The sequence below is a fragment of the Hakea prostrata genome, chromosome 1 (genome assembly GCF_041222555.1).
Source record: "Hakea prostrata isolate BN-2017 chromosome 1, UWA_Hpros_2, whole genome shotgun sequence".
Taxonomy (NCBI): domain Eukaryota; kingdom Viridiplantae; phylum Streptophyta; class Magnoliopsida; order Proteales; family Proteaceae; genus Hakea; species Hakea prostrata.
Window position 1 is genome coordinate 16,026,866 of NC_142600.1, and position 27,496 is coordinate 16,054,361.

The 27,496-nt window shown below is 39.4% G+C and overlaps 1 protein-coding gene across 1 annotated transcript; it reads left to right on the plus strand.

Annotated features, from left to right (window-relative positions):
* LOC149027849 (delta-1-pyrroline-5-carboxylate synthase-like) lies at window positions 1-27,254 on the plus strand. The gene is made up of 20 exons (XM_089166470.1): window positions 1-430; window positions 2,188-2,259; window positions 2,386-2,489; window positions 3,356-3,458; window positions 3,586-3,747; window positions 17,933-18,210; window positions 18,521-18,671; window positions 18,767-18,931; window positions 19,120-19,197; window positions 19,919-20,008; window positions 21,395-21,481; window positions 21,624-21,710; window positions 21,788-21,884; window positions 22,884-22,987; window positions 23,178-23,253; window positions 23,835-23,985; window positions 24,091-24,159; window positions 24,621-24,687; window positions 24,766-24,836; window positions 26,098-27,254. The coding sequence occupies exons 1-20, from the start codon at window positions 371-373 to the stop codon at window positions 26,177-26,179; spliced, it is 2,154 nt and encodes a 717-aa protein (XP_089022596.1). The 5' UTR covers window positions 1-370; the 3' UTR covers window positions 26,180-27,254.
* The last annotated feature ends 242 nt before the right edge of the window (window positions 27,255-27,496 follow it).

A 27,496-nucleotide genomic window follows, 5' to 3' on the forward strand; every position in this document is an offset into this window, starting at 1 on the left:
CGAAATTTTTTCGTGGATCCAAAATTTCTGTTAAGATTTCAATCTCGAGATTTTAATCCGACGGTTCGATTTGCTTGGCACGACGGTTCTGCACAGTACTGTGGTAAGGTCGTGAAAATGGACGTCTTCTGAGTGAGAGAGCTCCTTAAACTCAGGCTATTCTCTACGAAAAAGGTCAGGCCACTCTCTACGCCACGTGGCTGGCGGCGCCTGCTCCTGGTATTTAAATGCTTCGCCACAGTTGGCTTATTTCAGTTGTTAGAGGTGTGATCTCTCTCACCCGGACTCTCTGCTAGTTTGCCGCTCTGATTTGGTTCTGGTTTCCTCAAATCAATTGGAACTGCAGGAGAAAGCTTGTACTTAATCGAATATGGATCCGATAGATCCTACTCGAGAATTCATCAAGGACGTCAAGCGTGTTGTCATTAAGGTGATAGCTGCATTCTTATTTTGATGATTTTTCCCCATTCCTTTTGAGTTCGATTGATGTTTCTGCATGGTCAGTTCATTATACCTAGTAACTGTTGCAATGAGACATCAACGCTAATACTTTCTTTCATTTTTCTTTTCCTGATGTTATCTGTGGTGGATTGCGGTGGTTTTCGTTGTCGTTTATCTCGGTTTATCTCGGTTTTCAGTAAGATTAATAGACCATTTCTGATTCATTTTCAACTTGTTGAATTCGTACTTCGTCTCGATTTTAAATGGCAATTAGAAGAAAACTTGTATCTTTGATTTATACAGCTGCGCCATTAAATTTTTTAGCGCAATTACTTGTCTCAGAGATCTGAGGGAGGATTAGTCTAGTTTTAAGTATCTAACTATCTATTTTTAAGATTTTATTTGTCTTTATTTTCTTTTTCTTTGTGGGATGCTCTGGAGGGGCAGGGGGGAGCAGGGATAATGGGAAAAGTACTACTTAAAAGTATGGGAAGCAAAACAAATCCAGAAAGAATGTCTATAACCCTGGAATGTTCTCCCGTAATCATAGCGGATAAATTATGCGGTGAGTCTTTCGTGTCTGTGCAAGTCTACACAGAAGAGATATTCCTTAATTTGAGTTTCTGCTTTGATCAATTGAGCATGCTGGGGCCTTTGCTTGTTCATCCATGAGATTGCTAAAGCTGAGAAGACATGGAGATTTCTAATTCCTTATGTGCAGCTGCTTGAGTGCCCTGGAATTCTGTGTCCCGGCAGCCTACTTGGACCGTTATGAAACGCAGCCAAAAAAAGGCATTTTTGCTGCCAACCTCCAGCCCTTCTCCAAGTTTTAATCTTCTACTAGTATATTTATCCCACATGGTGATTTTTCTACAATCTCTTTCACACATGGTGCAAAAAGAGGAATGACTCACTTGGATGGATCTGGTAACAACCTTTTGGCAGAGAATATTTGTCAGATTAGCTGAGATCATTTTTCAGGCATTGATGCTGCTCCTGATTTTTGCATAGCTTAGGCCTTATATCTGGTGTGGACTCAAATAGAGCTGATTGGAAGGCAAGAATCTATGTAAGCGAGCCCATTTAGTTGGGTGAAGGCTTCTTGTTGTTGTTGTATATAGTGGTTGATATTGCTCAAGTTTCACTACCTTTATTAAATTTTATGAGTGCATTGTTGGAAATTGTGATCTAAAGGGACTGATTCTCATTTCTTCAGTTGCTTCTAAGTAATACCACTTCTCACCCATTTGATGATTATGGGGGCATTGGGGGCATTGCTACGCTTGAGAAGTTTTAGAAATTTAAAAATAAGTGCGATAAAAGACTAAAAGTAAGAAACGAATCACTTAATCACAGAATGCCAAGGTATACTGCTCTTAAAAAACAGTTTAGTTGCTGTTATGTCCTTCAGATTGTTATGTGCGAAATTCCACATGACAATTTTTAACAGAATGGTATACAAGTCCTCTTTATGGTATTGTTGCTGTTTAATATTTCTGTATCGGCTGTAAATTGTTATTCTTTCCTAAATAGGGGAAAGCAGTTGTTACCCGAAGTGATGCAAGTCATACTGTTTCGATTCAATTGTTTATTCGGAGGCAGTGCTCATGAATGCTATTGGTTTCTCTCCTAGATGTGAATCAAAAATTTTTTGTTTGGGTTTTCACATAGTCAGCCAATTTTGGAGATTTTATTTTATTTTTCCTTCTTATGGTGGTTGCTGACATTTTATCTTGATTTTAAAAGGTTGGAACAGCAGTTGTTACCCGAGATGATGGAAGATTAGCTTTGGGCAGAATGGGAGCACTTTGTGAGCAGGTAGGTACACTTGTCATTCTTGGCGTGTGCTACAATGATTGGTTTGGGTTTCCATCCTCCTTGTTTAAATAATGTGGCAATAACTTAGACATTAAAGCTTTTTCTTTATGAATGGAACACCTGCAGATTAAAGAACTGAACAGTCAAGGCTTTGAGATTATTTTGGTGACTTCAGGTGCAGTAGGTGTTGGCCGTCAAAGGCTTAGATTCAGAAAATTAGTCAACAGCAGGTTCATTTGGTTTTCTCCATGTTATCATAATTTACTTTTCCTAGCACAGAAACAACAGTTTAAGTTTTTGCAGCATTGGTTTTGCTGATTAGAATATCCATGCATGTATGTACTCTATTATATTTAAGGGAAAAAGATCTCACACTGGCGGAGTGTGAATGATTTCCATGTCCTCTCACGTATGATCATGTGGGTCACTCATTGATATTATCTCCTTCCACATCATTTGTCCTCTCTTGACAAAACCATCCCCTGGACCCAATTGGTGTGTGTGGCTTGGGAAATCCATGCCCAATATTTAAAACTAAATCAGAAATGATGGAGGTAGTTGACTAGTCGTGGTTTCTGTCTAGGGAACATCAAGTTTGAACCCTTGGGATACATAAGCAATATATTGGGGGGGGGGGGGGTGTGTGCCTTGGTATCCAATTATGAAGGTTGCTACATTGTGACCAAGGGGTCCAAGGTTCGAGTTTGAAAACGACCTCTTCATGGAAGCAGCTGCGTACATTATGACCCTCCCCAAACTGTACAATGGCCTTTTCATGGAAGCAGGGTTTAAGGTAATTTGCATATGTATATTTCCTGTCATATATGGATAGTGAATATAAGCAATTGTTGAGGCAATAATGGTTTCCTTTTCGAAGAATTCCAAATTAGAACATCTATTTGGGATCTAGGTGATGCCTTGCTCTCCCAGTTGTGCAGGCACCTTGGTTGACTGGGCAGGTGTCTTGAATGCCTTCCTTTTCGAAGAATTCCAAATTTCTCACTTGTCTTGCCGGGCATCTCTTTTGGTACATTTAACTATCTGAAAAATGATACAGGGAATGAATTATGAACTTTTCTGCGTGCACATTTTGCAGCTTTGCTGATCTCCAAAAACCACAAGTTGAACTTGATGGAAAGGCATGTGCTGCAGTTGGTCAGAGTGGTCTAATGGCACTTTATGATGTGTTGTTCAGTCAGGTCTGTCTATCCTAGTTGCGGCTCTCCCTTTCATCTTTTACGTTCCTTCTTCTCAAAGCAATTGCTTTTCCCTATTCTGTGGAGCAGTGGATTTCTTCTGAATTTTTTAGTTCACTCTGTATTACAGTTGGACGTGTCATCATCGCAGCTTCTTGTGACTGATAATGATTTTCGGGATCCAGATTTCAGATTGCAGCTTTCTGAAACAGTTAAATCATTGTTAAATCTGAGGGTTGTACCTGTTTTTAATGAAAATGATGCAATTAGTACCAGGAGAGCTCCATATGAGGTACACTTATCCTCAAGATTTGCTTTTGTCTATGTCTACTGATCTATTTGATACAGTGGGGTTAGGGGTGGGGTTTCTTTGGTTTGGTGAAATGGTTTCAGCTTGGTAGATGGGACTTTTCCAGTAACAGCACACATGTCTTTCTGATTAGTTCGTTGTATGGTGAAGACCTAAATGCTTACAAAGTTTGGTCAAAATTGCACTTTGACGGGACTGGGATAATGACCAAAATCAAAATTAGTTCCTTCTTTTTGTAGAATTCAATATTCTAATCATATTAAGAAAGATCACTTAGTTACTTAAACATAAACTATAAAAACTTTTTTCCTTAAACAAGATCCTAGAAATTCTTGTAATCATTCAACTGCCCAATCCATGCTTTTCCTTTGCCATTGGGCCCATTAATCATTCCTCCTTATGAATTTTGGCTGTGGTTGAGGGTTCCTAGCTTTTATGCCTACTAATTGATTCATGCCATAAAAAATAGTAGGGCATCTGCAGATTATAGGGAAAAAGAGAAGTGATATATGGCTTCTTCTCTCGTGAAGTTGATAACTTTGATGTTTTAGAGATTTCTTGTGTAAGAGGTCATGAATCATGATACCAAGTTAAATAAGAGTCATGAGAAACGTAAAATTGTTGATAGTGAAGTCAATTGTTAATATGCAAATTGCACTTTGTTGAAGTCTTACATCTGGGTACATGGCTTTGTGTAATGTGGGGGTACACAGGGTCATTTTCACTTTAGGTTCCCACCTTTCTACTATTTACCCTTGTGCTTAGAGGCAACTTTAGATTGTCCAATATGCTTAGTTGATTTCTTTCCATATCACTTAATATTCTGGTTTCTATTCCCAGCTCTATAAATAAGGAATTGTGGGGGGACAGCTGCTGCATCTTGTGCAACTGTCCCTCCACTCCATTTTCTTCTCCATCTCCTCTCTTCTTCTTCTCTTGTTCACAGTTCTGATCCCACAGGTGTGTTATCTGACATGATATAAAAACATTCAATGTTTGAATCTAGATCCAGTTTTGAAAATATAAGTTACTATTTTAAAAGTCTCCTTCAGTTTCTCCTCTCAACTGCTACCTATTGCGACAGTTGCTGTATTCTAATTACTTTGATTAGATCAAACCATTATTAGATGAATAAATAGATCTTCTGATTTATATACCTGCTGCTGCCTACAAATGGAATTTCTGGGAGTTTTTCCCCCCAGAATTTCATGCTTTTAGAATCTGTTGCTGCCGCCACCTGGTGATGCTGCAATTTTGAGGGATTATTAAGCATCCTTAAAGAATAATCAATAGAAACTTGATGCAATTTCAGTGGCCTGATCCTGCTCTCTGAGTGCTCTCCAAAAGGCTTATGGACTCTTTATTTCTGGATATTTTTAGTTATCAGGGTGGTGCTTTTCCTGGTTCTCCCATTCTTCTAGTTATTTTAAGTAATTTGGTGTTTATACACTAATTGCTACTGTGTACGAGTTATTTACTCTGTTGAGTTTGAGTTTGCTTGTACTGTCTCTGTTTTGAGCTCTCTTTAGTCTTGCTGCTATTGCTGCTTCCAATGTCTGCGTCCAAATCTACCCGTGATGTTTTACAAGTTCAGATCACAGAATGAAATTAAGCGGTGCATCAAATTACTTATGATGGGCTCAAGCAATAGAAATTTGTATTCATGCTAAGGGAAAATAAAATACATTAAGGAAGACACTCCTAAAGTTGATTTGAAGGATACTAGTACTGTCACAGCCCATGATGAATGGATATTATAGAACTCAATTACGGGAATGTGGTTATCGGGTAGTGTTGAACTCTTGAACCCCATATTACTCCCAATGTGACATTTCATACATTGACTAAATGAGTGTGGGGTGATCTTGCTGAAAGTTACTCCCAGCTGCAAAGTATTTCACGTACATATGAATTATATGAGAGATTGTTCCAAATTTCCCTTAAGGATAAATCTCTTAATGATTACTTTAGTACTTATAAGGGCATCTTGAAGGGCCACAGATGTGTCATTTCAAATTTCCCTGAATTTTATGCAGCAAAATTTTATCTGGTCTACACACTAATTATCAGGCCACTAAAGGTCAATTACTTACTGGTGAGACAATGCTGTCGCTCAATTCAATCTTCTCTCTTCTGAATCGACTTGTTATTCATTCTTTTAACCCTTCTAATGCTGCCCTATCCAAAGAGAATTCTGCTTTTGTGGCTGATCGTGGCAAAACAATTATAGAGGTGATGGCCATAGCCATGACTGCAACTCTACTAGTCATGGTTTTGATGGACAACAAATGGATAAGCTTCTCGACGGTGCTTTTTGTTTTGTGGAAAGCCTAATCATACAGTTGACGCTTGCTGGGCAAAACATGGCAAACCCGATTGGGCCCTTGAATTTGCCAACACCAGCATCATTGGCACCCGTAGTGAATAATCCAATGCTGCATTTACTTCTCAATCTGCTTCAGGGGAACCTTCTATTGGACCTAGTGTTTCTTGTGGGTGAATCACAATATGCTTCTTAAATGTCTTCGACAGCTTGAAGCCACCAACTCCACTGTTACCTTAGCCCATACAGGTAATACTTCACTTCCTATATCCACTTCCACTCCTTGGATTTTTGACTCTAAATTATCTTGCATTATGACTTGTAAATAATTTTCTTCCTTGAATAGTCATTGGTTCGTCTTTTGTTATACTTGCTGTTGGATCTTCTACTAAGGTCACTAGTCATGGTGTAGTGTCTCCCACTAACTCCTTGAATTTGTCTTCTGTCTTTTTTGTCCCTAAACTTCCTTTGAGCTTGTTGTCTATTAGTCAACTTGCTGTGAATCTTATCTTTTCTATCAGCTTCTATCCTTCCCACTATGTTGTTTAAGATCTGCAAACCAGGAGGACGATGGGAGGAGGGCTTGAAGAGTCAAGCCTGTGATATCTAAATCGCATTGGGCCTTCTACAGCAGCTACTGCCTCAACAGATACCTCTCCAATCTGGCGGCATTATCATCTTGGACACTCCTCCTTGTCAAAACATCAAGTAATGGTTTCCTAGTTGACCAATTTCTTCTTTGCAGTGTGAAGCATGTAAATTGGGCAAGCATCATAGGTTATCCTTCCCTACTCATAGTAATACCAGTAGCCAGTCTTTCTTTTCTTTAGTTTATCCAGATATTTGGGGACCTTGCCACGTCCAAAATAGATTGGATTTTCGTTATTCTTTGAGCTTTGTAGATGACCATCCTAGGTTAACTTTGGTATATGTGTTAAAGGAATGGTAACAACTTATCTCTCTTTTTTAGAGTTCTTATAATGAAACAAAATCCCAATTTGATGCGTCTATTAAAATTTTTCGCTTGATAATGCTTTTGAATATGTTCAAAATAGAATTTACGAGTTTGCTCATCTAGATTGGTGATGCATCAAACAAGTTGGTCTTACACTCCTTAACAAAATGAGGTGGCAAAGTATAAGACTATCATCTTTTGGACATAGCTCATTCCTTAATGTTCTGTATGAAGGTTCCTAAAACAACTCCGATGGGATTCGATTCTAACTGCATGTTTTCTAATCAATCGTATGCCTTCTTCTGTGCATGATTTTCTTACCTTCACGTGATTTTGGGTGTACCTATAAACTTTCACCATGTGCAATCAAATGTATTTTTCCTGGTTATTCTTGCACACAAAATGGCTATCTGTTTTTTGGTCCAATCATTAGTCGTGAGGTTGTCGGGTGTTTTTTTTATGAATAAATAAATATATTAAAGATAACAACACCAAGAATACAAAGGGAGGGGGGGTGAGGAAACAAAGCCTTTCAAGAGGAAGGCCTAAAGGAGGAGGTGAGACTTCAGGAACTAACAATTAGCCTATTCTTGGAGGAGTCAGTCACCGGGGGATGGGGAACATAGACAAGTCTAGATGAGACCTCAAACCAAATGACCTTCCAAATCATGTCAAGGGATCGAGATTTGGAGGATCATCGCCTAAGATTTTGCTCCCACCATAAGTGGTGTATAATCACACCAAACACTAGCTTGCCAATTTGGTCAAAAAGGGAAGAGCTCGAGAAGACTCTCAAGCACTAGGCCCAATGTCAAGCAAAGCCATAAGAGCGCCTCGACCTAGGCCAAATGGAAGCAAGGGCTTTCTCCCAAAGGGAGCGGGAGAAAGGGCATAAGAAGAAAAGGTGCTCAAGGTCTTCGGTACAGTTTCAACAAAGGGTACAGTTAGGGTTAACCAGGATATGGCGGTTAATGAGGAAGGTTTGCATAGGAAGGGCTAGGTTAAGGGCTCTCCAGAGAGTAAGGGACTGACGGGGGATGTGACCTTTGAACCAAACTAGGGGGGCCCATGGGACAGGGGTGGAGGGGTGCCTGAGGAGGTTCTAAGTAGAGGAGGTGGAGAAGAGCTTTGTGGGGGAGGGAAGCCAGTGGTGATGTCTCCAGAGGAGTCAGCAGTAAGGGGAGGGAGAGAGTTCCACACTTGTGTGAGTCTTGAGTGGGGGGAAGGGGACCAGGATCCATTAGTGCTGAGGTTGTTAGTGTTGATGTTACATTTTTAGGAGATACCATACTGCTCAATTTCAGACAGATTATTAGAGGTTTTTCCTATCGATTGGGCTGCTGCAGCTCTTATTCATTTGCTTCCCTCTACTAACATGGAGTCTCAGTCAGTGTTAGTGTACAGAAGGAAGCAGCTCCCAATGCCCCATCCAGTGCCTAATGTTACTATAGCCGCTAAACTTCTTCTGATCCTCCTGTTGATTTTGCAGTTATTATGAACATTCTAGTTGCTATTCATAAAGGTACTCGCTCCTATACATTGAATCCTTCCATTGCAAATCCCATTGATAAATATACTACTACTTCACATCTATCTTCTGTGCATAAGTCATTCGTCTCTTCTTTATTTGTTGCTACCATCCCTAAAGCTTATTATGAGGCACTCTCTCATCTTGGGTGGAAAGCTACTATGGTTGAGATGGGTGCTTTATTATCAAAACAGACATGGATGAAATCGAAGAAGTACCAGATTTTGACTGAAATCTGAAATGGTCAAAATTTCCACTGAAACAGTCGAAACCTGTGGCGCAGGTTTTAACAGCTTTCGCCAGGTTTCACACTCCTTTGAGTTTTGAGACCCAAACTATTTTGGTTTCATCCTCTGTTTCACCCTAAATCAGTAATTCATTTGTCAAACTTCTTGAATTAGGGGGAACTTGCTGGAATTTGTTGAAACTTGGGGTAAAAAGTTCACGCGATGGGACATCTACATAATGTGGATGATTCCACCTGTAGAAATCATTGTCTCAGTTTATGGATAACTTCAAGGGAAAATGTTGTGGCCAACTTTTATCTAGTACTTGATGTTCTAATACAAATAGGGGATAGATCCAACGGTTTTAGGCAGACACTCAACATGGAATTGAAGTCTGGGACATTGAAGTTGCTGGTTGGTCATTCTATTTTATTGACTTGTTGTATATATAATCATTCTATCAAACAATTCATGTATGCTAATAATTCTATGCTCGTATACAATACAATTTGTACTTCTCGGAACTAGTCATCTGTTAGTATACTTGAATGGTAATTTCTCTTTGATTTTTTAGCAAACAACTAGTTCCATTGTGTTTGTTATGCTTTAAATAGGTAGGAGACAGGAAATTAGATGAAATAAAGGCCGTATAAGCTCTAAAACCTAGGGTCAAAACCTTGCTTGAAAAGTATAGGGGAAATTTCAGTTTTTGGCCAGGTTGAAACAAGCCTTGAACAGAAATTGCAATCCTTGGTCTATGGTGATTTGCATCTTGAGAAAGATGTGGTTCAATGTCATTGGATTTATACTGTGACATATATTCCTAATGGGTCAATAGAATGCCTTAAAGCAAGGTGATTGCTAAGGCTTATACTCGGACATATGGTGTTGACTACTATGAGACTTTCTCTCCTATGGTTAGATTGATCATAGTTGGGGTCTCATCTCTTTTGGCAGTTAATCTTGATTGGCCACTCTAGCAGATGGATGTAAAACTGCTTTTTTATTATCTTATATGGAGACCTTTAGGAGGAGGTGTATATAGAGCAATCTCCTGGGTATGTTGCTCAAAGGGACTTGTCAAGTTAGATGTGTATACTTCACAAAACAAGTTATGGGCTAAAGTCATCTCCATGTGGTATGCATTATGGATTCTCTCAACGTTACGCTCATCATTCTGTGTTTGTTCATCAATGTGGTGATCAAGTAGTGATCCTTGTTGTGAATGGTTGATGTCAATGATATCGTCATCCTTGGTAATGACTCTTTAGGCATAACCTAAATGACCTATCTTCACCAACATTTCCAAATGAAAGACTTAGGTCCCTCAGCTACTTTTTGGGTATTGAGGGGCTTCGCAGTAAGAAGGGTAACAAGTTATCCCAACAGAAATAAGTTCTTGATCTTTTGAGTGATACAAGCCTTCTTGCTGCCAAACCAGTTGACAGGACACACCAATGGTTCCTCATCAAAAGTTCTTTTTTATTTTTTTTTAATGGATATAAAATTTAGAAAAGTTTATGTTTGAGTCACTTATTCTGGACTGAAATTACGTGTTCCCTCCCTAATGTGCCCAAAATTATGTTTGGGACACATGGGAAACTAACACCCTTAAGCCCAATTAGCTTCACTGGTTAAATGACCAAAATACCTTTGTGTAAAATTAAAAAAACTTATGCCCGTGTTTCTCATATCATACACCTTTCTCATACCATATCCAACCTTTAAGTGGATGAAGGGTTCCCCCTTCACCCTGCCAGAACTGACCCATCTGCCCACCTTGCTAGAAATCACCCACCAAAAAAAAAAATCTTGTGCCCTTCCCCCCTCTCTGTCTTATGGACAATAGCACACTCCAGGAATTGCTCCTCAAATTTTCTGAATTCCATTTCTGCAGGATATACAGTTGGCAAGGGAAGGGTTTGAGCCAATATAAGTTGAAAACCAATATATGATGTTACCTGAGAAGAGAATTCATTGAGAACTCAGGCACGGGTAAGAACTCATCTGCAGAGATGAAACCCTGGAAGCTGACAGAATCTCTTGTACAGAGACACTCTTTCTTGCTTCTAGACTGAATTTGGCATAAAATAGAGAGACACAAATGAGTTCCCACAATAACAAATGGATTAGTTTAGAAACTAATTAAGACAAGTTCAGAAATGGAAAAGTTGAAGAGGTTTACATGAATAATTAGTATTCCTGAACTTATTCGATATCGTACTGAGTAAGCATCGAATATGCACCACCCATCTCTTCTATCTGCCTCTGCAAGAAGATATGAAATGCCCACTAAATCAAATTGGAGAAAGATAAGAAGCGATAAAAGTGGGTTTTGGTAACTGCTTCAAGAGCTCGGAAGAATAAAGAATTGGGTATTCCACATAGGATTAGAAGCATAGGGCTGGATTAGTTAAGAACCCAACTAAGACAAATCTAGCAAATGGAAAAGAAAGGATATGGTTGTCTTCCACAAAGGATTGGAAGCATCTTTGGCTAATCCATTTGCTTCTGTAGCCTTGGTATCATCTCTCTTTCATTTCTCAACTAGTGAACCGAAGTAGTCCTCCAACTCAAGACTCAATGCTTGTGCTTCTTCACCAGAAGCTACTTTATTGCTTAGCTCGTCATTTGTAGCTGCTGCTCTAACTTCTTCCTACAGTGTGCTTTTGTCCATAAGAGAGGGGAGGGGGGAGGGTGCTGGAATATATTTTTTTGGTTGGTGATTTCCAGCAAGGTGAAGGAAGAAGATGGATAAAGGGAGAATCCCTTCACCGCACCTAAGGGTTGTGGGGTATGGTATGAGAAACAAGGGTATATTAGTAATTTTTTGTCTCTTTTAATTTTACATGAGGGTATTTATGTCATTTAACCAGTGAAGTTAACTGGATGGGCTCAATGGTGTTAGTTTCCCTTGTGGCCCAAATGTAATGTTGGGCACATAAGGGAGGGAACACGAGTTTAGGTCCAAAATAAATGACAAAAGTAAAATTTTCAAAAATTTATTATCGAAAGGAAATGGAGGGGGGGGGGGAAGGGAGTACAACCGGAGCCAAAGGACCAAGCCTAATAGAGGCCTGCAAGGCCAAACAAGACAAAACACAATGTCGACTACAGACAAAAGCTGCACAAGGCTAAAACATAAAAAGCTCAAAGGCCGAACTTGAACTATTTCTTCTTCTTTTTCCGCAAAGATGGAAGCTCAACAAAAGAATCATCAACAAGGGAGTAGCAACCTTTTGATGACTAAGAGCCGATCCATCTTTCCTAAAGAAGCGGAGAAGGGTACTCAATATCAGAAGAGCTGCCAGGCTCACTAACAACCATCAATATGGGACCAAAGGTAGGCTCCATTGGAAGGGAAGGATTACTCCCAAAGGAGGAGACTAGGCTGGACAGAGGGGTTAAGAGGGATTAAGGGCTACAGAAGAAGAGGGCCAAGGAGGGGAAGGAGAATAGGGGAGCCCAGATGGGGGATGGGCCCAATAGGAGGGCCAAGGGGAGGGAAAGGGAGGGAGAGTAGTTCGGCCCAATATAGAGAGAATGGGGGTGAATGTTGGGCCCAACCCAACCAAATGGGTTGGCCCAGGAGAAGTAGGAATAGAGGGGGGTAGGAAGGATGTGGGATCCACTAAGCCAGGGGATGATGGAGGTTGAGAGCTAGTGGGCTAACTTGAGGTCAACGGTGCCAACAATATAGTTGGGTTGACAAAATCAAAGGGGCAAGCATCTCAGAGCCCATCTAAAGAGAGGAGATGCTGCAGGAAAAACTAGGGCAGAGAGAAGTCAATAGGCCCTGATACTGAAAACGGTAAGGGAGAATTGAACATAAAGGAGGGGTGTTGGAGACAGCTGAAGGGGGGAGAGCTGAAGCCTAAGTAAGGAGCCTCAAGTCACCTACAAAGGAATCAATAAAAGGGGAGGGGGTGAGAGCCAAAATAGACATTTTATGATCAGGCGAGATTTCAACCAAGGGGCGGTGCATAAATCAAAACAGGGGGCTCAGGGATGAACCCGTCCACTTGCAACAAATTCATGGATCAAACCCGTTGCAACCATACTCTGTCTAACCATGGCAACATTGTCCCACCTTTTAATCACCTGCAACGAATTCATGGATGAACCTGTCCACTTGGATCCAAGTGTAGACTAAAAGCATCCTCAGCAGAGAGCTAGAGAGGGAGGAAAGAGATAAAGAAAATTAGAGTCCAAGGGGGGGGGAGGGAGGAAGGAGAGATGGAGAGAAGAGAAGGATTAGAGTGAAGCAAGGAGAGGGGGAGGAGAGAGAAGATGAAGAGATGAGAAGAGAGAGAGGAGAAGAGGAGAATTAGAGAGAAAGAGAGAGAGGTGAAAGAGGCGGAGAAGTAGAGGGGGAGAGAGATGGAGAGGAGGGAAGAAATGGGAGGGGAGAGAGAGAGAGGAGAACTAGAGAGAAGAGAGAAGAAAGAGGCGGAAGACATAGAGATGGAGGATCATCGGTCTCTCTCAGCCTCTAGAGAGCCCAAGAGAATCCCCATAGAAGTTTGACGAGAGAGAGAAGAGAAGAATTAGAGAGAAAGAGGCGGAGAAGTAGAGGGGGAGAGAGAATGAAGAGGAGGATGAAGAAATGACAGAGGAGAAGAGGAGAAGAGGAGAACTAGAGAGATAAAGAGAGAAGAAAGAGGCAGAAAGACATAGAGATGGAGGATCGTCAGTCTCTCTCTAGCCTCCAGAATAGCCCTAAGATGAATCCTCCTCATCAAAAGTTTTGTTCTCTTGAAAGTGAAGACTTTAGTGATCTTCATCAGTATAGACGGTTGTTTGCCTATTTCACTATCACAAGACTTGAACGATCTTTTGTAGTGGGGCTGGTTAGCTAGTTTATGCAATTTTCTAAGAAAATTCATTGCGAAGGTGTTCTTGCATTCTTCATTGTCTTAATGGATCTCTAGATAAAGGACTCATCTATTGTCCTTGTCACCACACTAGTAGATACTCTAATGTTGATTGGGCAAGGGCTGATGGTGATAGACGATCGGCGATTGGATATTGTACATTTGTAGGAGGAAATCTTGTCAATTGGCAGAGCAAGAAACAAACTGCTGTTGCTTGTGGTTTTATTGCCAATGCTGAATATAGAGCTATGGCTCACACTACTGTTGAGTTACAGTGGCTGCAATCCTTCCTCAGTGAGTTGGGATTTTCAGTTGGTTCACAGATGAAGTTGTTTCTTGACAACCAGGCTGCTATACATATTGCAAGTAACCCTATGTTTGATGAAGGCACCAAGCACCTCGAGGTTGGTTGCCATTTTGTCAGAGATGCTATCTCAAGAAAAAGATTATCAGTCCATGTATTTCATCCTTTGAATAGCTCAGAGACCTGTTCGGCAAACCTTTGTTTGGTCCTATGTTGAAGAGTGATTGTTGCAAGTTGGGTATGGGTAATATGTGTGCGGGGGGTGTTAAAGTATTATGTAATGGTACATGACCTTGTGTATCAAGGTGCTACACAGGATGATGTACAATTTAGTTTAAGTTCACCACACTTTTATTTTAATTATTACCTTTTTTCTATTTACTCTTGTACTTAAATTCCAAGTAACTTTAGATTGTAGAGTATTTGCTGAGTTGATTTCTTTCTGCATTATGTAATATTTTCTATTCTATTCCTAGCTCTGTAAATAAAAGATCATGGGGGAGGGCTGCTCTTGTGCAACTCTCCCTTCACTCTATTCTCTTCTCCATCTCTTTTATTGTTTTCTTTTTGTTCACAGTTCCAATTTTGCGGGTGTGATCTCATGACACCCTTGATTTTTGGACCCATGACAGATCCCATTTTATCTGGAATCTTCGAACCTCTTGGGTAGATTTGCTGAAAGTTTCTACTTAAATTAAAGGGTTTGATCAGATGCTATGAAGCACTCCTCATAGTCCCAGGAGGGGCATAACAATGAATTTATCACTCAAAATATAATTATCTCCAGGTCAGGAAGTCTGAGATGAGAAAAATTCTGGTCTAATTTTGACGGAGATTCTCTTGACTCTAATTTGTGTATAAACCTCTAGCATATGAGTTCCAGATTCAAAAATATCATACTGCATGGCATGCTTCAAGTTTTGATTGAGAGTAAAATCATAGTTTTCCAAGAAACCGAGACAAAACATAAGGGTAAAGGAAATCTGGTCTTTAAGTGGCTTAAATTTCTTCACCAGAAAACTGAGGTATCTTGCTGGTTTCAATATACTTGCCCATTATGATGATTTAGTTGGATTTTTGTTAAAAACCAAAAATTCCTTCTACTTTTAGTGGCCCTTTAACCCAAACAAGCTGGTTTGGAGTAACCTAATATTCTAAATTCCAGCAGGAAATGGTAGACATGGCTCAAGAATCATACCAATTCTTCATTCTTTTTTTAAAAGCTGTCCCATTATGCATAGGAGATTCAAATGTCTTGGACACCAAAATCAATTGAAAAAAAAAAAAAAAACCATGATTTAGGTGTCATAACCACATGCTTAGATGGACTAGGGAAAGTTCCCTAGTTTTGACCAGGTTTCACAAGATTCTGGCTGGTTGAAATCAGCCTCAAAACCGGGATTTTGAACCATGCTGCATGGTGGCTGTAAATCAAACACCAAGCAGCCTTGATCAGGCACGATATACAGATGCTTGATCAAACATTTTAACTGCAACATGACAAAGCTTTTCATTAACCTGCGGCTGTTTGGTGTTTTGTTTCTTCTACTTTCAAGACATTTGCTCACAGTTTTCAGCATTCAACTGAAGTTCCTAGTGTTTTGTTTCTTCTACTTTCAAGACATTCGCTCATAGTTTTCAGCATTCAACTGAAGTTCCTACAGTTCATCATCAACCAAGTATTAAGCCCCTCCCCTAGCCCTTGCACTCCCCCTTCTGCCCGCCAGCCATCCCAGCCCCTCCCTCTTGGTTTCAGACCTTGAAACCTCTCACTCCCCAATCGCAAATCACCCCCACCTCTTCCCCTCACTTTTCCCTAAGCCCTGAGTTATTCCCCAGAGTCCGCAAGTCCCCCTTTTTCTACCTTTGTTTCTGTGCAAGCAGCAGCAATAGTCCAGTAAAAACCCTAATTCCCCTGCCCCTCTAGACCTCCTAGGATCGCATCTGCCCTAAGATCACATTCCCCAAGCCCTCAATCCATTCCAGCCCTTAAACCCTAATCTGAAAATTTTCTGCAACTCACCTTCCTCATAGAAAGTTGCAGAAAATTTGATTTTCCTGATTTTTCTAAAACTTAAAAATATTACATAAGTCGTATTGCCATAGAGACCCTGCCAAGATGAGCCAGGAACTGCCATGGCAGTACAGGCCACAACCCAAAGTTCCATATTGTTGCCCTATATTTGCCAAAATTATCTTACAAGGTAGTACTTAATCCCATTCATCCCATTTTTACTAAAATTTTCTTTTCCAATAGATTCTTCTGGAAATTACTGGCCTATCAAAGACCAATCAAAGGGAACCATCCTGCCGGAATTTTGTCATATTGGTGAAATATTATTCTGCTGGATAGAATTCTCAAAAGTAAGCATTATCCTCAAAAAGGAAACTATCCAAGAAATGAGATTGCATGTAAACCAAGCAAAGGGGAATGGAGCATGCTAGTAATTACAACAAATGTGTCTACATGACTAAGTGTACCACCATGGCACACTTGGTCATGTACCCTTACTGCCTTACATAGCACGACTTCTAAAAAATGCCATATTAGATGGACCCGAGTATACTAAACAATATTCATATGAATTATGATGTGCTGGATCAAGGCCACTCATGGTCCACTGAAATCAACAGGCAGTCTGCAGCATGACATTTGAAAGCCAAACCATATTGTTTAGGGAGAAAGAGAAAGAAAGAAAGAAAAAAAAAAAGATGTTTCTTTTTCAAGTACGTCAAGATCACCAAGATTTTAGGATTTTGCCAAAATGTTGAAAAAATACAGGTCACTTGGGTGAATACTATAAACACCCCCCCCCCCGAAGGAAAAGAAAAAAGATACAAGAGGGGAAAAGAAGGGGGTGGGAAGGCCATGCTAAGAACGCTTGGAAGAAAATAACAGAGAGTTATCAAGACCCAGGTAACAATAATATGCTTGTTCCTTGGGGTGCATCTATAAGAGGTCTACTGGGCAACTAAGAGAGCTTATCACTAACATCATCGCAGATAGCCTTCCAAATCTGGTCTGAAGTCTCAATTTGGTAGCCTTCCAAATGCGCGAGATGCATGCCCTAAAGAGAAGCTTTGCTTAAGTGTCGGTGATCAAAGAACCTCCAAAAGTGGAACCAATCCAACAGCACTCAACGTTTGAGGGCTGGGGCGCCTCAATCTAGACCTAATAAAAGAGAGCACAAGGAGCAAAATGGGACAGGAGAAAGGGCAAGCAAAGAAAAGGTGAGGATGGTCTCCTCATCGGTGCAAAAGATGCAAGACAGGTTGGCTTGTATTGCGCAGTCAATGAGAAAGGTTTGGGTGGGGAAGCAATGGTAGAAGGCTTGCCAGGCAATAAAGGCTTGGCAGGGGATGTGGCCCTTGAACCGAGTGAGCTGCCCAGGAGACCGGAGGGGAGGGTTTTTATTTTGTGTGTGATCTCATCTTAAGGGGCTTCAGACTTGAGATATTTGAGATCTCAATGAAATTTAGAACTGTAGAACTTGTCTAATGTTAAGACCCTTGCTTTGGCACTCTATATGAACATATTCTTGTTTCTGTTTATAGTTTGGCACTGTGTCGCATGAAAGATAAAGTCTGGAGCTCATTTTATTGCATGAATCTCCCCCCCCCCCCCCCCCCCGATATGATTTCCTAATCATAGAACTAGCATGGCATGTTGCATGATGATCTCTGGAATCTGAACTTTAGTTTGATTTGTTATTTCTGGATGATTCTTAATCTTATGTTATCTTCACATACATGCATCCAGACATGCCTCTGACTTTCTTGGTGGAATCCAAAAGGTTGAGTTGCTGATTCTTTCCCAAGGCTTTCTAGAAGTTGGAATCCTTCATGTCCATGTCTACTAGTAGTTTATAGGCCACGCCCTAATTTGTTGTTGATGGTTCTGCTTTTGAATGTGCTTTATTTGTTGTCAGGTTTCTGACTACTGCCATTATTTGCAGGATTCTTCTGGTATATTTTGGGACAATGACAGTTTAGCTGCTCTTTTGGCTTTGGAGCTGAAAGCTGACCTTCTCATATTATTGAGTGATGTAGAAGGCCTATATAGTGGGCCTCCTAGTGATTCAAATTCAAGGTTAATCAACACATACATAAAGGAAAAACATCAACCAGAAATCACATTTGGAGACAAGTCTAGGGTAGGTAGAGGAGGTATGACCGCTAAAGTAAAAGCTGCTGTCTATGCTGCTTATGCTGGTATCCCCGTTGTCATTACAAGGTATACTTTTATAAATGCTTGGCTCCACAGATGGAATTTTAGGTTGGATTGAATATAATGCTTTTTATCTATTCAACAGTCTCCAAATAATCCTGAGATTAGTGCGATAAATTCTTTCAATTTCTCAGTTTCATTTGTGGCTTAACTAAACTCCAACATTAGTTGTTACAGTTAGTTGGCATGCATAAAAAAAGTGAGAGTTTCCTAGAAAATGATAGTGTGAATTTTGGTTTCATAGTTGGCCTCTTATTACTCATAGGATTGTATTTTTCTATTGAGTTCTAATTTCCTTTTCCATTTTTTGCTTTAGTGGCTTTGTACCTGACAACATCATAAGAGTACTTAAAGGTGAATGTGTTGGTACACTTTTTCATCAAGATGCACATTTGTGGGTTTCACTCAAAGATACGGATGCATGTGAGATGGCAGTTGCAGCAAGAGAATGTTCCAGAAGACTTCAGGTGGCTAACCAGTATAGTAACATTTTCTTTATCCGTTCCTTAGGGCCTGAATAATATGTCTGGATGCTTATATTATACATATTTCCTTGATGCAGAGCCTGGCTTCAGAAGAAAGAAAGAAAATTTTGCTGGACATTGCTGATGCTTTGGAGGCAAATGTAAACTTGATTCAAGCTGAAAATGAAGCTGATGTTGCTGAAGCACAGCAATACGGCTATGAGAAATCATTGATATCTCGTTTGACTCTGAAGCCTGGGAAGGCAAGAATCTCGATGACATATTCAAAATTTGTTGCTTTTTATTAGTATACATCCTCATTGTTTCAAATGATGTTTCAATCAAATTGTATCTATTTTTCAAGCACTCCTAAGTAAATCTTTCTAAGAATTTGAAGTTAAATACTTTATCTTTCTGAATCAAATGTCTTCCCTTTTTTTTTCCTCTCCAGATCTCAAGTCTGGCAAAATCAATTCGTGTACTTGCTGACATGGAGGATCCAATTGGTCATGTTTTGAAGAGAACAGAGGTAAGGAGAGGGAGGATCAGGTGCTTTTTTTTTTTTTTGGTGGGGAGTGGGTTGGTGAGTTGTTAAGTACCAAATCATGGATATCAAATTACAAGAGCTTAGTAATATATAGACACATCACACAGAAGTAGATAGTGATACAAATGAAACTATGAAAGATGATGTGGATCTGATGATCAAACAAACCCTCTAACCAGCATAAAAGAGGTTGTGATATTCTCCTTCAGACCTACATTAGACTGGCAATATGGAGAAGTAGGATCTGACATGTGGATCTCTGAATGAGTGGGTGGAATATCTTCAAATTATTAAGTGTGCGACATTGAGATTTAAAATAGATGAAACTGAAGTGAAGGTGATTAGTTGCCCAGAGGGCTGTGGTTGAGCACAGTAGGCCCAAAGTCTGCCACATGGCAGCTTGCTTAGTGCCATGAGAAGGTATACATATTGCTTATAGCTTCTGGAGGTGTCAGTCCAAAGATTATAGCTTCTGGAGGTCTCAGTCCAAAGAAATTTTGCAAATGGAGCAGTTAAACATTTTGTCTTTGCCCATTTTGTTTGGCCATAAAATGTTAACGGTTGAGGTGGTCATGCTGTGGTTTTCCCCCATCTCACAGTTTTGAATGCCCAGATCATCTACTTGAATGTAGGTTCAACAAGATATCATGCCATTGTTTTGGTTAGCAGTTCCATTTAAGTTTCTGACTACTATTTCTTCCAGCTTTCAGATGGGCTCATCTTGGAGAAGACATCATGTTCATTGGGCGTTCTTTTGGTTGTTTTTGAGTCTCGGCCTGATGCTCTTGTTCAGGTAAGGAAGGCTTCTATTTCATTTCAACAAGCACTTGAGACTATCTGAGTAGAGGTTGATGAAATGATTAATCAGATCATTTAGATTCCTGTTGGTAGTCTTTATATCTGTTATCGTATTCTACTGTGTATTCTACCAAATTTTTAGACCTCACTAGGACTGCAGTAATAGAATATATCTCAAAGGCTTTGTATTCACTTTTTGTGATGAATAACGGTTTTTTTCATCAAATGGAAAGGACTAAAATGCAGGCACATTATACTAGCAGTAAATTGTCAATCAATGGTAACAATCATTGAAATCAAAGTACGTTATCAAGAAAGGAAAATGCATGATTGGTTGTTCAGCACTCCTTCCCTAGGCATTTGAGCAGATTGCTAGATCTTTCTCTTCCAAATGATGGGGCATTCTTTTGTCTAACTCTTCTGATAAGGTCTTTAGAGACTTCATTGGATTACTTCACCTGTCAAAGAATGAAGAAACTGAATCTCCTTCTACCTATCCAGCCACTGTTGAGCAAGATAAATGACAAGCTTCAGTTCTACCATACTTGGATCTGATATATAGCAATCCAGAGAATGTCAACAATGTCTTCACTCACACGTCAAATACCAGCATCATCCATAGTTTACCTATTGCTTCCATTGCAGTTTTTTTAAACAGAAGATGAGGGTGGTGGTGCTCGCCAGCACCTGACAATATGCTTTATGGGAGTGGGAGCTAATTTCTGTAATTTTTTCCCCTCTTCTTTAGATGAATCTAGTTATATTGGATAGTTCTCTCTCTCTCACGTCAGTACACTCATGCAGGTGTATACTTGTGCACGTACAAACACACATAGTTTCTATTTTTATTTCTGTCTTCCTGCTAAAGAAGAGGGAAAATACGCCAAGCCTTAATGAATATTCTCGTCAACTAGGCAATGTGTGGACAACTATGTTTGGGTCTGGGTGGGTGTTTTTTCTGCCTAATGCGGTCCCCATTAATCTTAGCGTGTTAGATTTTGGCAATACTCAGGCACATGAACTGTATGTGGATCCTGTACATGTATGGATATTCCAAAACGATGCACAGTACTTTTTCTGGCATTATCTTGTTGCTATCCCTAATACCTTTGTGCTGATAGTAAATTGGTACCTATTCCATAAATAAATTCATATTTTCTGTCTTCAAATGGATTGAAATGGTTTGAAGGGGAAATTCCAAGATTTTAAGAATTGTCAGTCTTGATGTTAGAATTGGATGTTAATGTAGTTTAAATAGAATTTCCATGTCAACATCCTCCACTTTTTCATTGAAAATGGATGCCCTAATTTGCTTTGCTTATGCAGCATTATGAGTTGTTTCTAGTAAATTAATGCTTTAGCTTCTTATATATTTCAATAGATAGCTTCCTTGGCTATTCGGAGTGGGAATGGACTTCTTCTTAAAGGAGGGAAAGAAGCAAGACGATCAAATGCAATTTTGCACAAGGTTTAGTTTATTAAAACTGGCTTGTGTTATGTGTAATTTACTGTTCTTTTTCGTTCTCTTTTTTTTGGCCTGCCTTGGGGGGGGGGGGGTTCTCGTATTACCAGAAACTTGTCTTCTGTATTTGAATGTTTTGTTTTTGCAGGTTATTACTGGAGCCATCCCAGATTCTGTTGGTGAAAAACTTATTGGACATGTAACTTCAAGAGATGAGATTCCTGATTTGCTAAAGGTACACGGTCAGATGAGATACTAGGAAAGATCTTCTAATATGTAAACCTTGGTTTAACTTCTGTTTCCTCTCTTCAGCTTGATGATGTCATAGATCTTGTTATCCCAAGAGGCAGCAATAAACTTGTCACTCAAATCAAGAGTGCTACCAAAATTCCTGTTCTAGGTCATGCTGGTAAGATGATTGTTGGACTTATTTATCAATACTAACACAATCATGGACTTAGGGGCCCCAAATGATTGTATTAGGCTCTTTTAATTTGCAGTTGTGCCCATGCTCCTGGTTAGAGAACTTTTGAGTTCTCGTGAGATATCTCTCTTTTTCCATTTATTGAGACAAGATGATGTGCGAGTGAGACGATGTGCTTATAGCAAATAGGTCTCAAGTCTTGACTCTCGAGTTGTAACTTTGATGGGTGGATTATCATTTGAACTTTGTGATTTGAACCATGCACATGTGTAATGTAGTAAACTTGTTGGAATTTTATAAGATTGATCATTGATGTACGGGTATGTGATGTGTACAATAGGCCATTTTAAGGTTTCAGTTTAGCATAGTTATTTTCCACTTGGGGTCCGAAGTGGAACTCACATTTACACTATTCCCCCCCCCCCCCCATTATTCTAAGGTCATCAATGGGTCCAGAATGTCTGAAGTAGGAAGGAGAACAAGCTTGAGCCCCAAATGACCCCTAATACCCCTTGAGTTGGAGCCTCAATGGGGGGGGGGGATTCCACCAACTCGGCTCTATCTCACCGAACGAATTCTCTTTTTTTTTGAGTTGGGGAGATGGGCCTTGAGATCCAGATCTTGAACCATGCCCATGCCACTACTATTGGGACCTGTTGAAAGGTGCCACTGAAGTGACTAAACAACTACTCTCAGCCTTGATTACCAGTTTTAACCTTCTATTCAAGTTTCAAGAATGCTCCAAAAAGCTTAATAAACAGTAGGGTTATAATAATTGGCCATTCTGGTTTTTGTTTATCCACGTTTGGGTGGGTGACTATTTGGTTGTTGGTCCTCATCCTTAAAAGCAAGACACGTGACAAGCAGTTAGTGCACCTGACTGATGACCTTACCTTAGATATTCATGTTCCCTTTCTATACTATGCTTACTTTGGAAACTTGAGGCTTAAATTATGACATTTGTCCCCATTTTTTATTTACCAGATGGAATTTGCCATGTCTATGTTGATAAAGGAGCCAATATGGATATGGCGAAAAGAATTGTTTTGGATGCGAAGATAGATTATCCTGCAGCCTGTAATGCAATGGTAATTTCTGGATATTTTTTGTTTTTCTTGAGAATCCAATGTCTGATAATAGCCCATTCAATAGGATTCAGGCTATTATAATTAGGAAGCATAATTGTACGTTACAATTAATGCATCTCCTAGGAAAAGGATTAGTCAACTATCTATTTATGACCTGCTACAGTCTTGGTATTATCTTGTTTTTCCTCAGGAAACTCTTCTTGTGCACAACGATTTGGTGGAGAATGGTGGGCTTAATGATCTCGTGGTAGAGCTCAAAAATGAAGGTATTGCTTTTCGTTTGAAAATTTTGTTGAACATTGATGTATTTCTTTTAACTATAAAATCTTTGCAGCATCTGGGAATCTATTGCTATTAGGTCCACTGAATGTCTTCAGACTTTCATGAACTTGAGCTCTTAAATTTAAGTTCAGCACTTCTCTACAAATTCACAAGGAGAATCTCTCTTTGAGCTCTGGTACTTCAGAATTCAGGTTGAAAGTAATATAATGAGGAAATATAGCCATACCTAGGGAACAGTTTCTGTCTACATGTGTCTGTGCTTTGCCTCTGATTTTTCAGTTTGTAGCCACATGCTGTTTGGTCAGCTGACCTAGAAACATGTTAGAATGATTGTCATCCATAAGCATGATATGGGTGTTAAGACTTTTAAGCCATGAACACATTACTGATGAGATAATACTTCAGACTCGTGTCATTCTAAAGGTACAATTCCTTGATGTAATTTGATGCTTGGGCGATTTTTCTAGTGTCAAATCTGGTAAATTTTCAGACTTAAAAAGAAAAAAGAATTCCCAGACCACGGAATAATGGATTTGCACCACCACTTGGATTTGCATTTTTGTAGGTGTTACTTTATATGGTGGGCCAAGAGCAAGTTCTCTGTTGAATATTAAAGAGGCAAAATCATTTCATCATGAGTACAGCTCATTGGCTTGTAGCATTGAAATTGTGGAAGATGTTCATGAAGCCATTGACCATATACATCATCATGGAAGGCATGTTAGCATCTCCTTTTTTTTTTTTTTTTTTTTTTTTCCTTCTTTTCCCCTTCTTTTTGCTGTATTTACTATCTCTAATTTAATTGTCCGAATTGTTTTCAGTTCGCATACAGAATGCATAATTACAGAAGATCCTGAAGTAGCTGATATCTTCCTTAAGCAGGTTGACAGGTAATAATGCTGCTGGGCTATAAATAATCTGATTGTAAAATTGACTGGTCGAAGAAACCACAAGAAAAGGGACCACGGTGGATGTATTGGAATATGAATTAATGTTACAACACGACTAGCAAGGAACATATCTACCCTTGTCTTTTAGGGGCCTAGGATATGAACCAAAAACTAGTTGTCTAATTTTTAGTATGGTCGATCATCCTGAGTCTTTTTAATACAAGAAGAAGAAGCCTTGTCCCAACTAAATGGGGTCAGCCACATGGATTCTTGCCTTCTAAGCATCTCTGTTTGAGGTCATACTAGATATATGACTTAACCTATGCATATCCTTTCTCACCACTTCTCTTAGGGTCATCTTAGGTCCACCATCTTCTATTATTTGTAAAGAGATTCTTTCAAAACATAGTACAATATAACATGGGTAGCTGACTATATTTGTTTCTTTTCAATATTTTCAGTGCTGCAGTCTTTCACAATGCTAGCACACGATTTTGTGATGGAGCTCGTTTTGGACTTGGGGCAGAGGTATGGTTCGTTATAATTTTTTAGAAATTTACATTACTTTGAATGGTCGAGCATCCCCTCATGTTTGTGAATTAACAGGTCGGCATAAGTACAAGCAGAATCCATGCTCGAGGACCAGTTGGGGTTGAGGGACTATTGACAACTCGATGGTATGTACATCCTCATGCCACTTCCTTGAAACTCCTTTGATGACATATTTTGGAGGATAGCTAAGATTACACCTACTGATAGTTATCTCTTAGTAAGAAAGCTAGGATATATTCTAATAACCTAGATGAATGGTGAACTCAGTAAAAATCCAAAGGTATAAAATGGTGCTTAAACCCAGATTGATACTGACTGTTACAAGGGAGACCAATTGAGTGATCAAAAGTCTTTCTTGGAGCAGGCCATGCTGAGACAGCTTCTACTTTAATGACAAAACTGAAACAGATAGCAGGGGTGCAAATAATAAAATTATGACAGATGGCATGGCCTCTCTCTGCATGCACTTTTCTTTTTTCTTTTTTCCTTTTCCTGCAAGCATTTACAATTTCATGAAAGTACCTCAACTTATTTTGGTCCACTTGCAGTATAATTAGCTCTATCCTGGATATTTTATCACAATCATTTGGAATGACATACCATAAGATGCTTTTATGATGCCCTCATCTGTTCAGAGTAAAAGCTGGAGAGGATCTGGCTTCCATTTTTTCTGCCTTTTTAAGATGAACCTTTTGACATGTCTTAGTATATGAAGGGAATCCTTACCACTATTATACTGAACTTGATAGTTTCACCCTGCTGTACTGTCAAGAATGCTGCATCTATTGTAGAGATGCACTTCCTATTTTTCCCAACCCAGCTGACTTGTCCTTTGACGACCATTGATTTGAAGAAAAGAAGAATTGTCGAAATGTCTGACTGAATTAAGATTTTTTTTCCACAACCTAATAAACCTTTGTCATTTCCCTTGATATTCTATTGTGGTTACCTTAGGCACCATTTGTTTGAAGAATTTGAAGTGGGATGGCAAAAGGTAAACTTTTCCATGAAATCCCAAAGCATGGTTTATTAGGTTCAATGGGATGGGAAAATGAGAAAGAAGCTTGTTTGCTAATGTGGCATCCCACTTTTTTCACCTCATCCCATTTAAAATTCCTACATTTTTAATGGGACTTTGTGGGAATGGGAGTGATATGATAAAAGTGAGACCCACATTTACTATTTTTTCACAAAATCATTTCCTTTCCTGACCCTCACCCTTGTATCAGTGGGTCCCACTTGTTTATTTTTCTCATCTTTTTTTATCTTGCAAACAAACGATGCATTAATGCTTGTATAATCATAGATGCATGATGTAGACGGCTGGAGTAATTTATACTGTCAGTGTTTTGATCAGTGCAACTATTAACTGGTTTCAAATTGTAGGATCCTGCGAGGAAGAGGGCAAGTGGTGGATGGTGATAAAGGGGTCATCTACACCCACAAGGATCTCGGTTTACAGTCCTAAACTTTTGTTCGTAGGGGATTGTTCTGCCAAAGTTTTTTCACTCGATCACCTTCTGGTGCTTTCTTAGTTGTAACATGCATGTCTTATTGTTTATCTTTGTTTAGCAAATTCTATTTATTGGTTTGCTCAATTATGCAAGGTTAGAGTGGTCAACAAGTAGTAGTGAATAGCAAAGAGAAACATCTTGCTTATTGTCTGGGGATATAGCTTCACTGTATTCTAGTCCAACTTCTTAGCATCCTCAAGATCTAATTTCGTAGCATTGAATTAGATAATGGTTTCTTTGAAGTTGAATGTGCTGGGAGATGATCCAGTATGATCTCTCTTGAACATGTTACTGATGGTTACTGATGGTTACTCAAGTTAATGTGAATCTAATCTTATAATGTTTTGGATTCTGCCAGCAACGCCTGGGCTTCAAAATGAAGTCAAAATGGGTTACCAGAAAGAAAAAAAAGATATGATAATGATCTTTTGATGCAAGAATAGGGGAATTGCATCGCATTTAAGATCTCACCCAATAGGATTTGACGATCAGGACAACAAAAACGTGTGAGAATTGGTTGTCTGATTTGTTCGCCAATGCCTCATTCTCCTTGTGTTTCTCTACTTTTGCCTGAATTTACTCGCTCTGTACAAGCGATGCTTCAACATAAATAATAAACCCAACTTATTCTCTTTTATTTTAGAACTCTCTCATGTTCTCAATGAACTTGACGATTGACGATGGATGTTGTCTTAAGATCGAAAAAGAGCCTTCACTTCAACGGTTGTGGCATACTGCCTTCAGCATAAGACTCCATTGGTTTAAGCTCTCAATTTCTCAAACTTGAATGGCAATCTGAGAGGCTTTGCTGTTGTCTACAGGCTGGTGTGACCTTAGTGGAAGTCATCAGCAAGGTTTAAAGTCTCCCACGATACCATACGATACTAGCCGATATATATACATATTTGACCCAACTAATACAATACATCTCGATATGTCTCTCTATTAAACTACACTAAAATACATTAACTAGAACGATACAATACTTGATACAGGACGATATGATTCTTAAAATCACTTGACCTTGACCGATACGTTACTCGATACCAATACCAATATCTTTCGTTTTTTTTTTTTTTTTGGTAAATAACACTTCATTCATGAACTAAGAAAAATACAGACCCACAAAAGAAAGGAAAATACAATAGATAGGTGCATGAAAACACAAGGTTCAATCTGAACCAAGGAGCAGAAATGACCAAACTGTCGAACATGCAATAGACAAGGTCATCTAGGCTAAGGGATGGGTCAAGCCCAAGAAACCCTTAGAA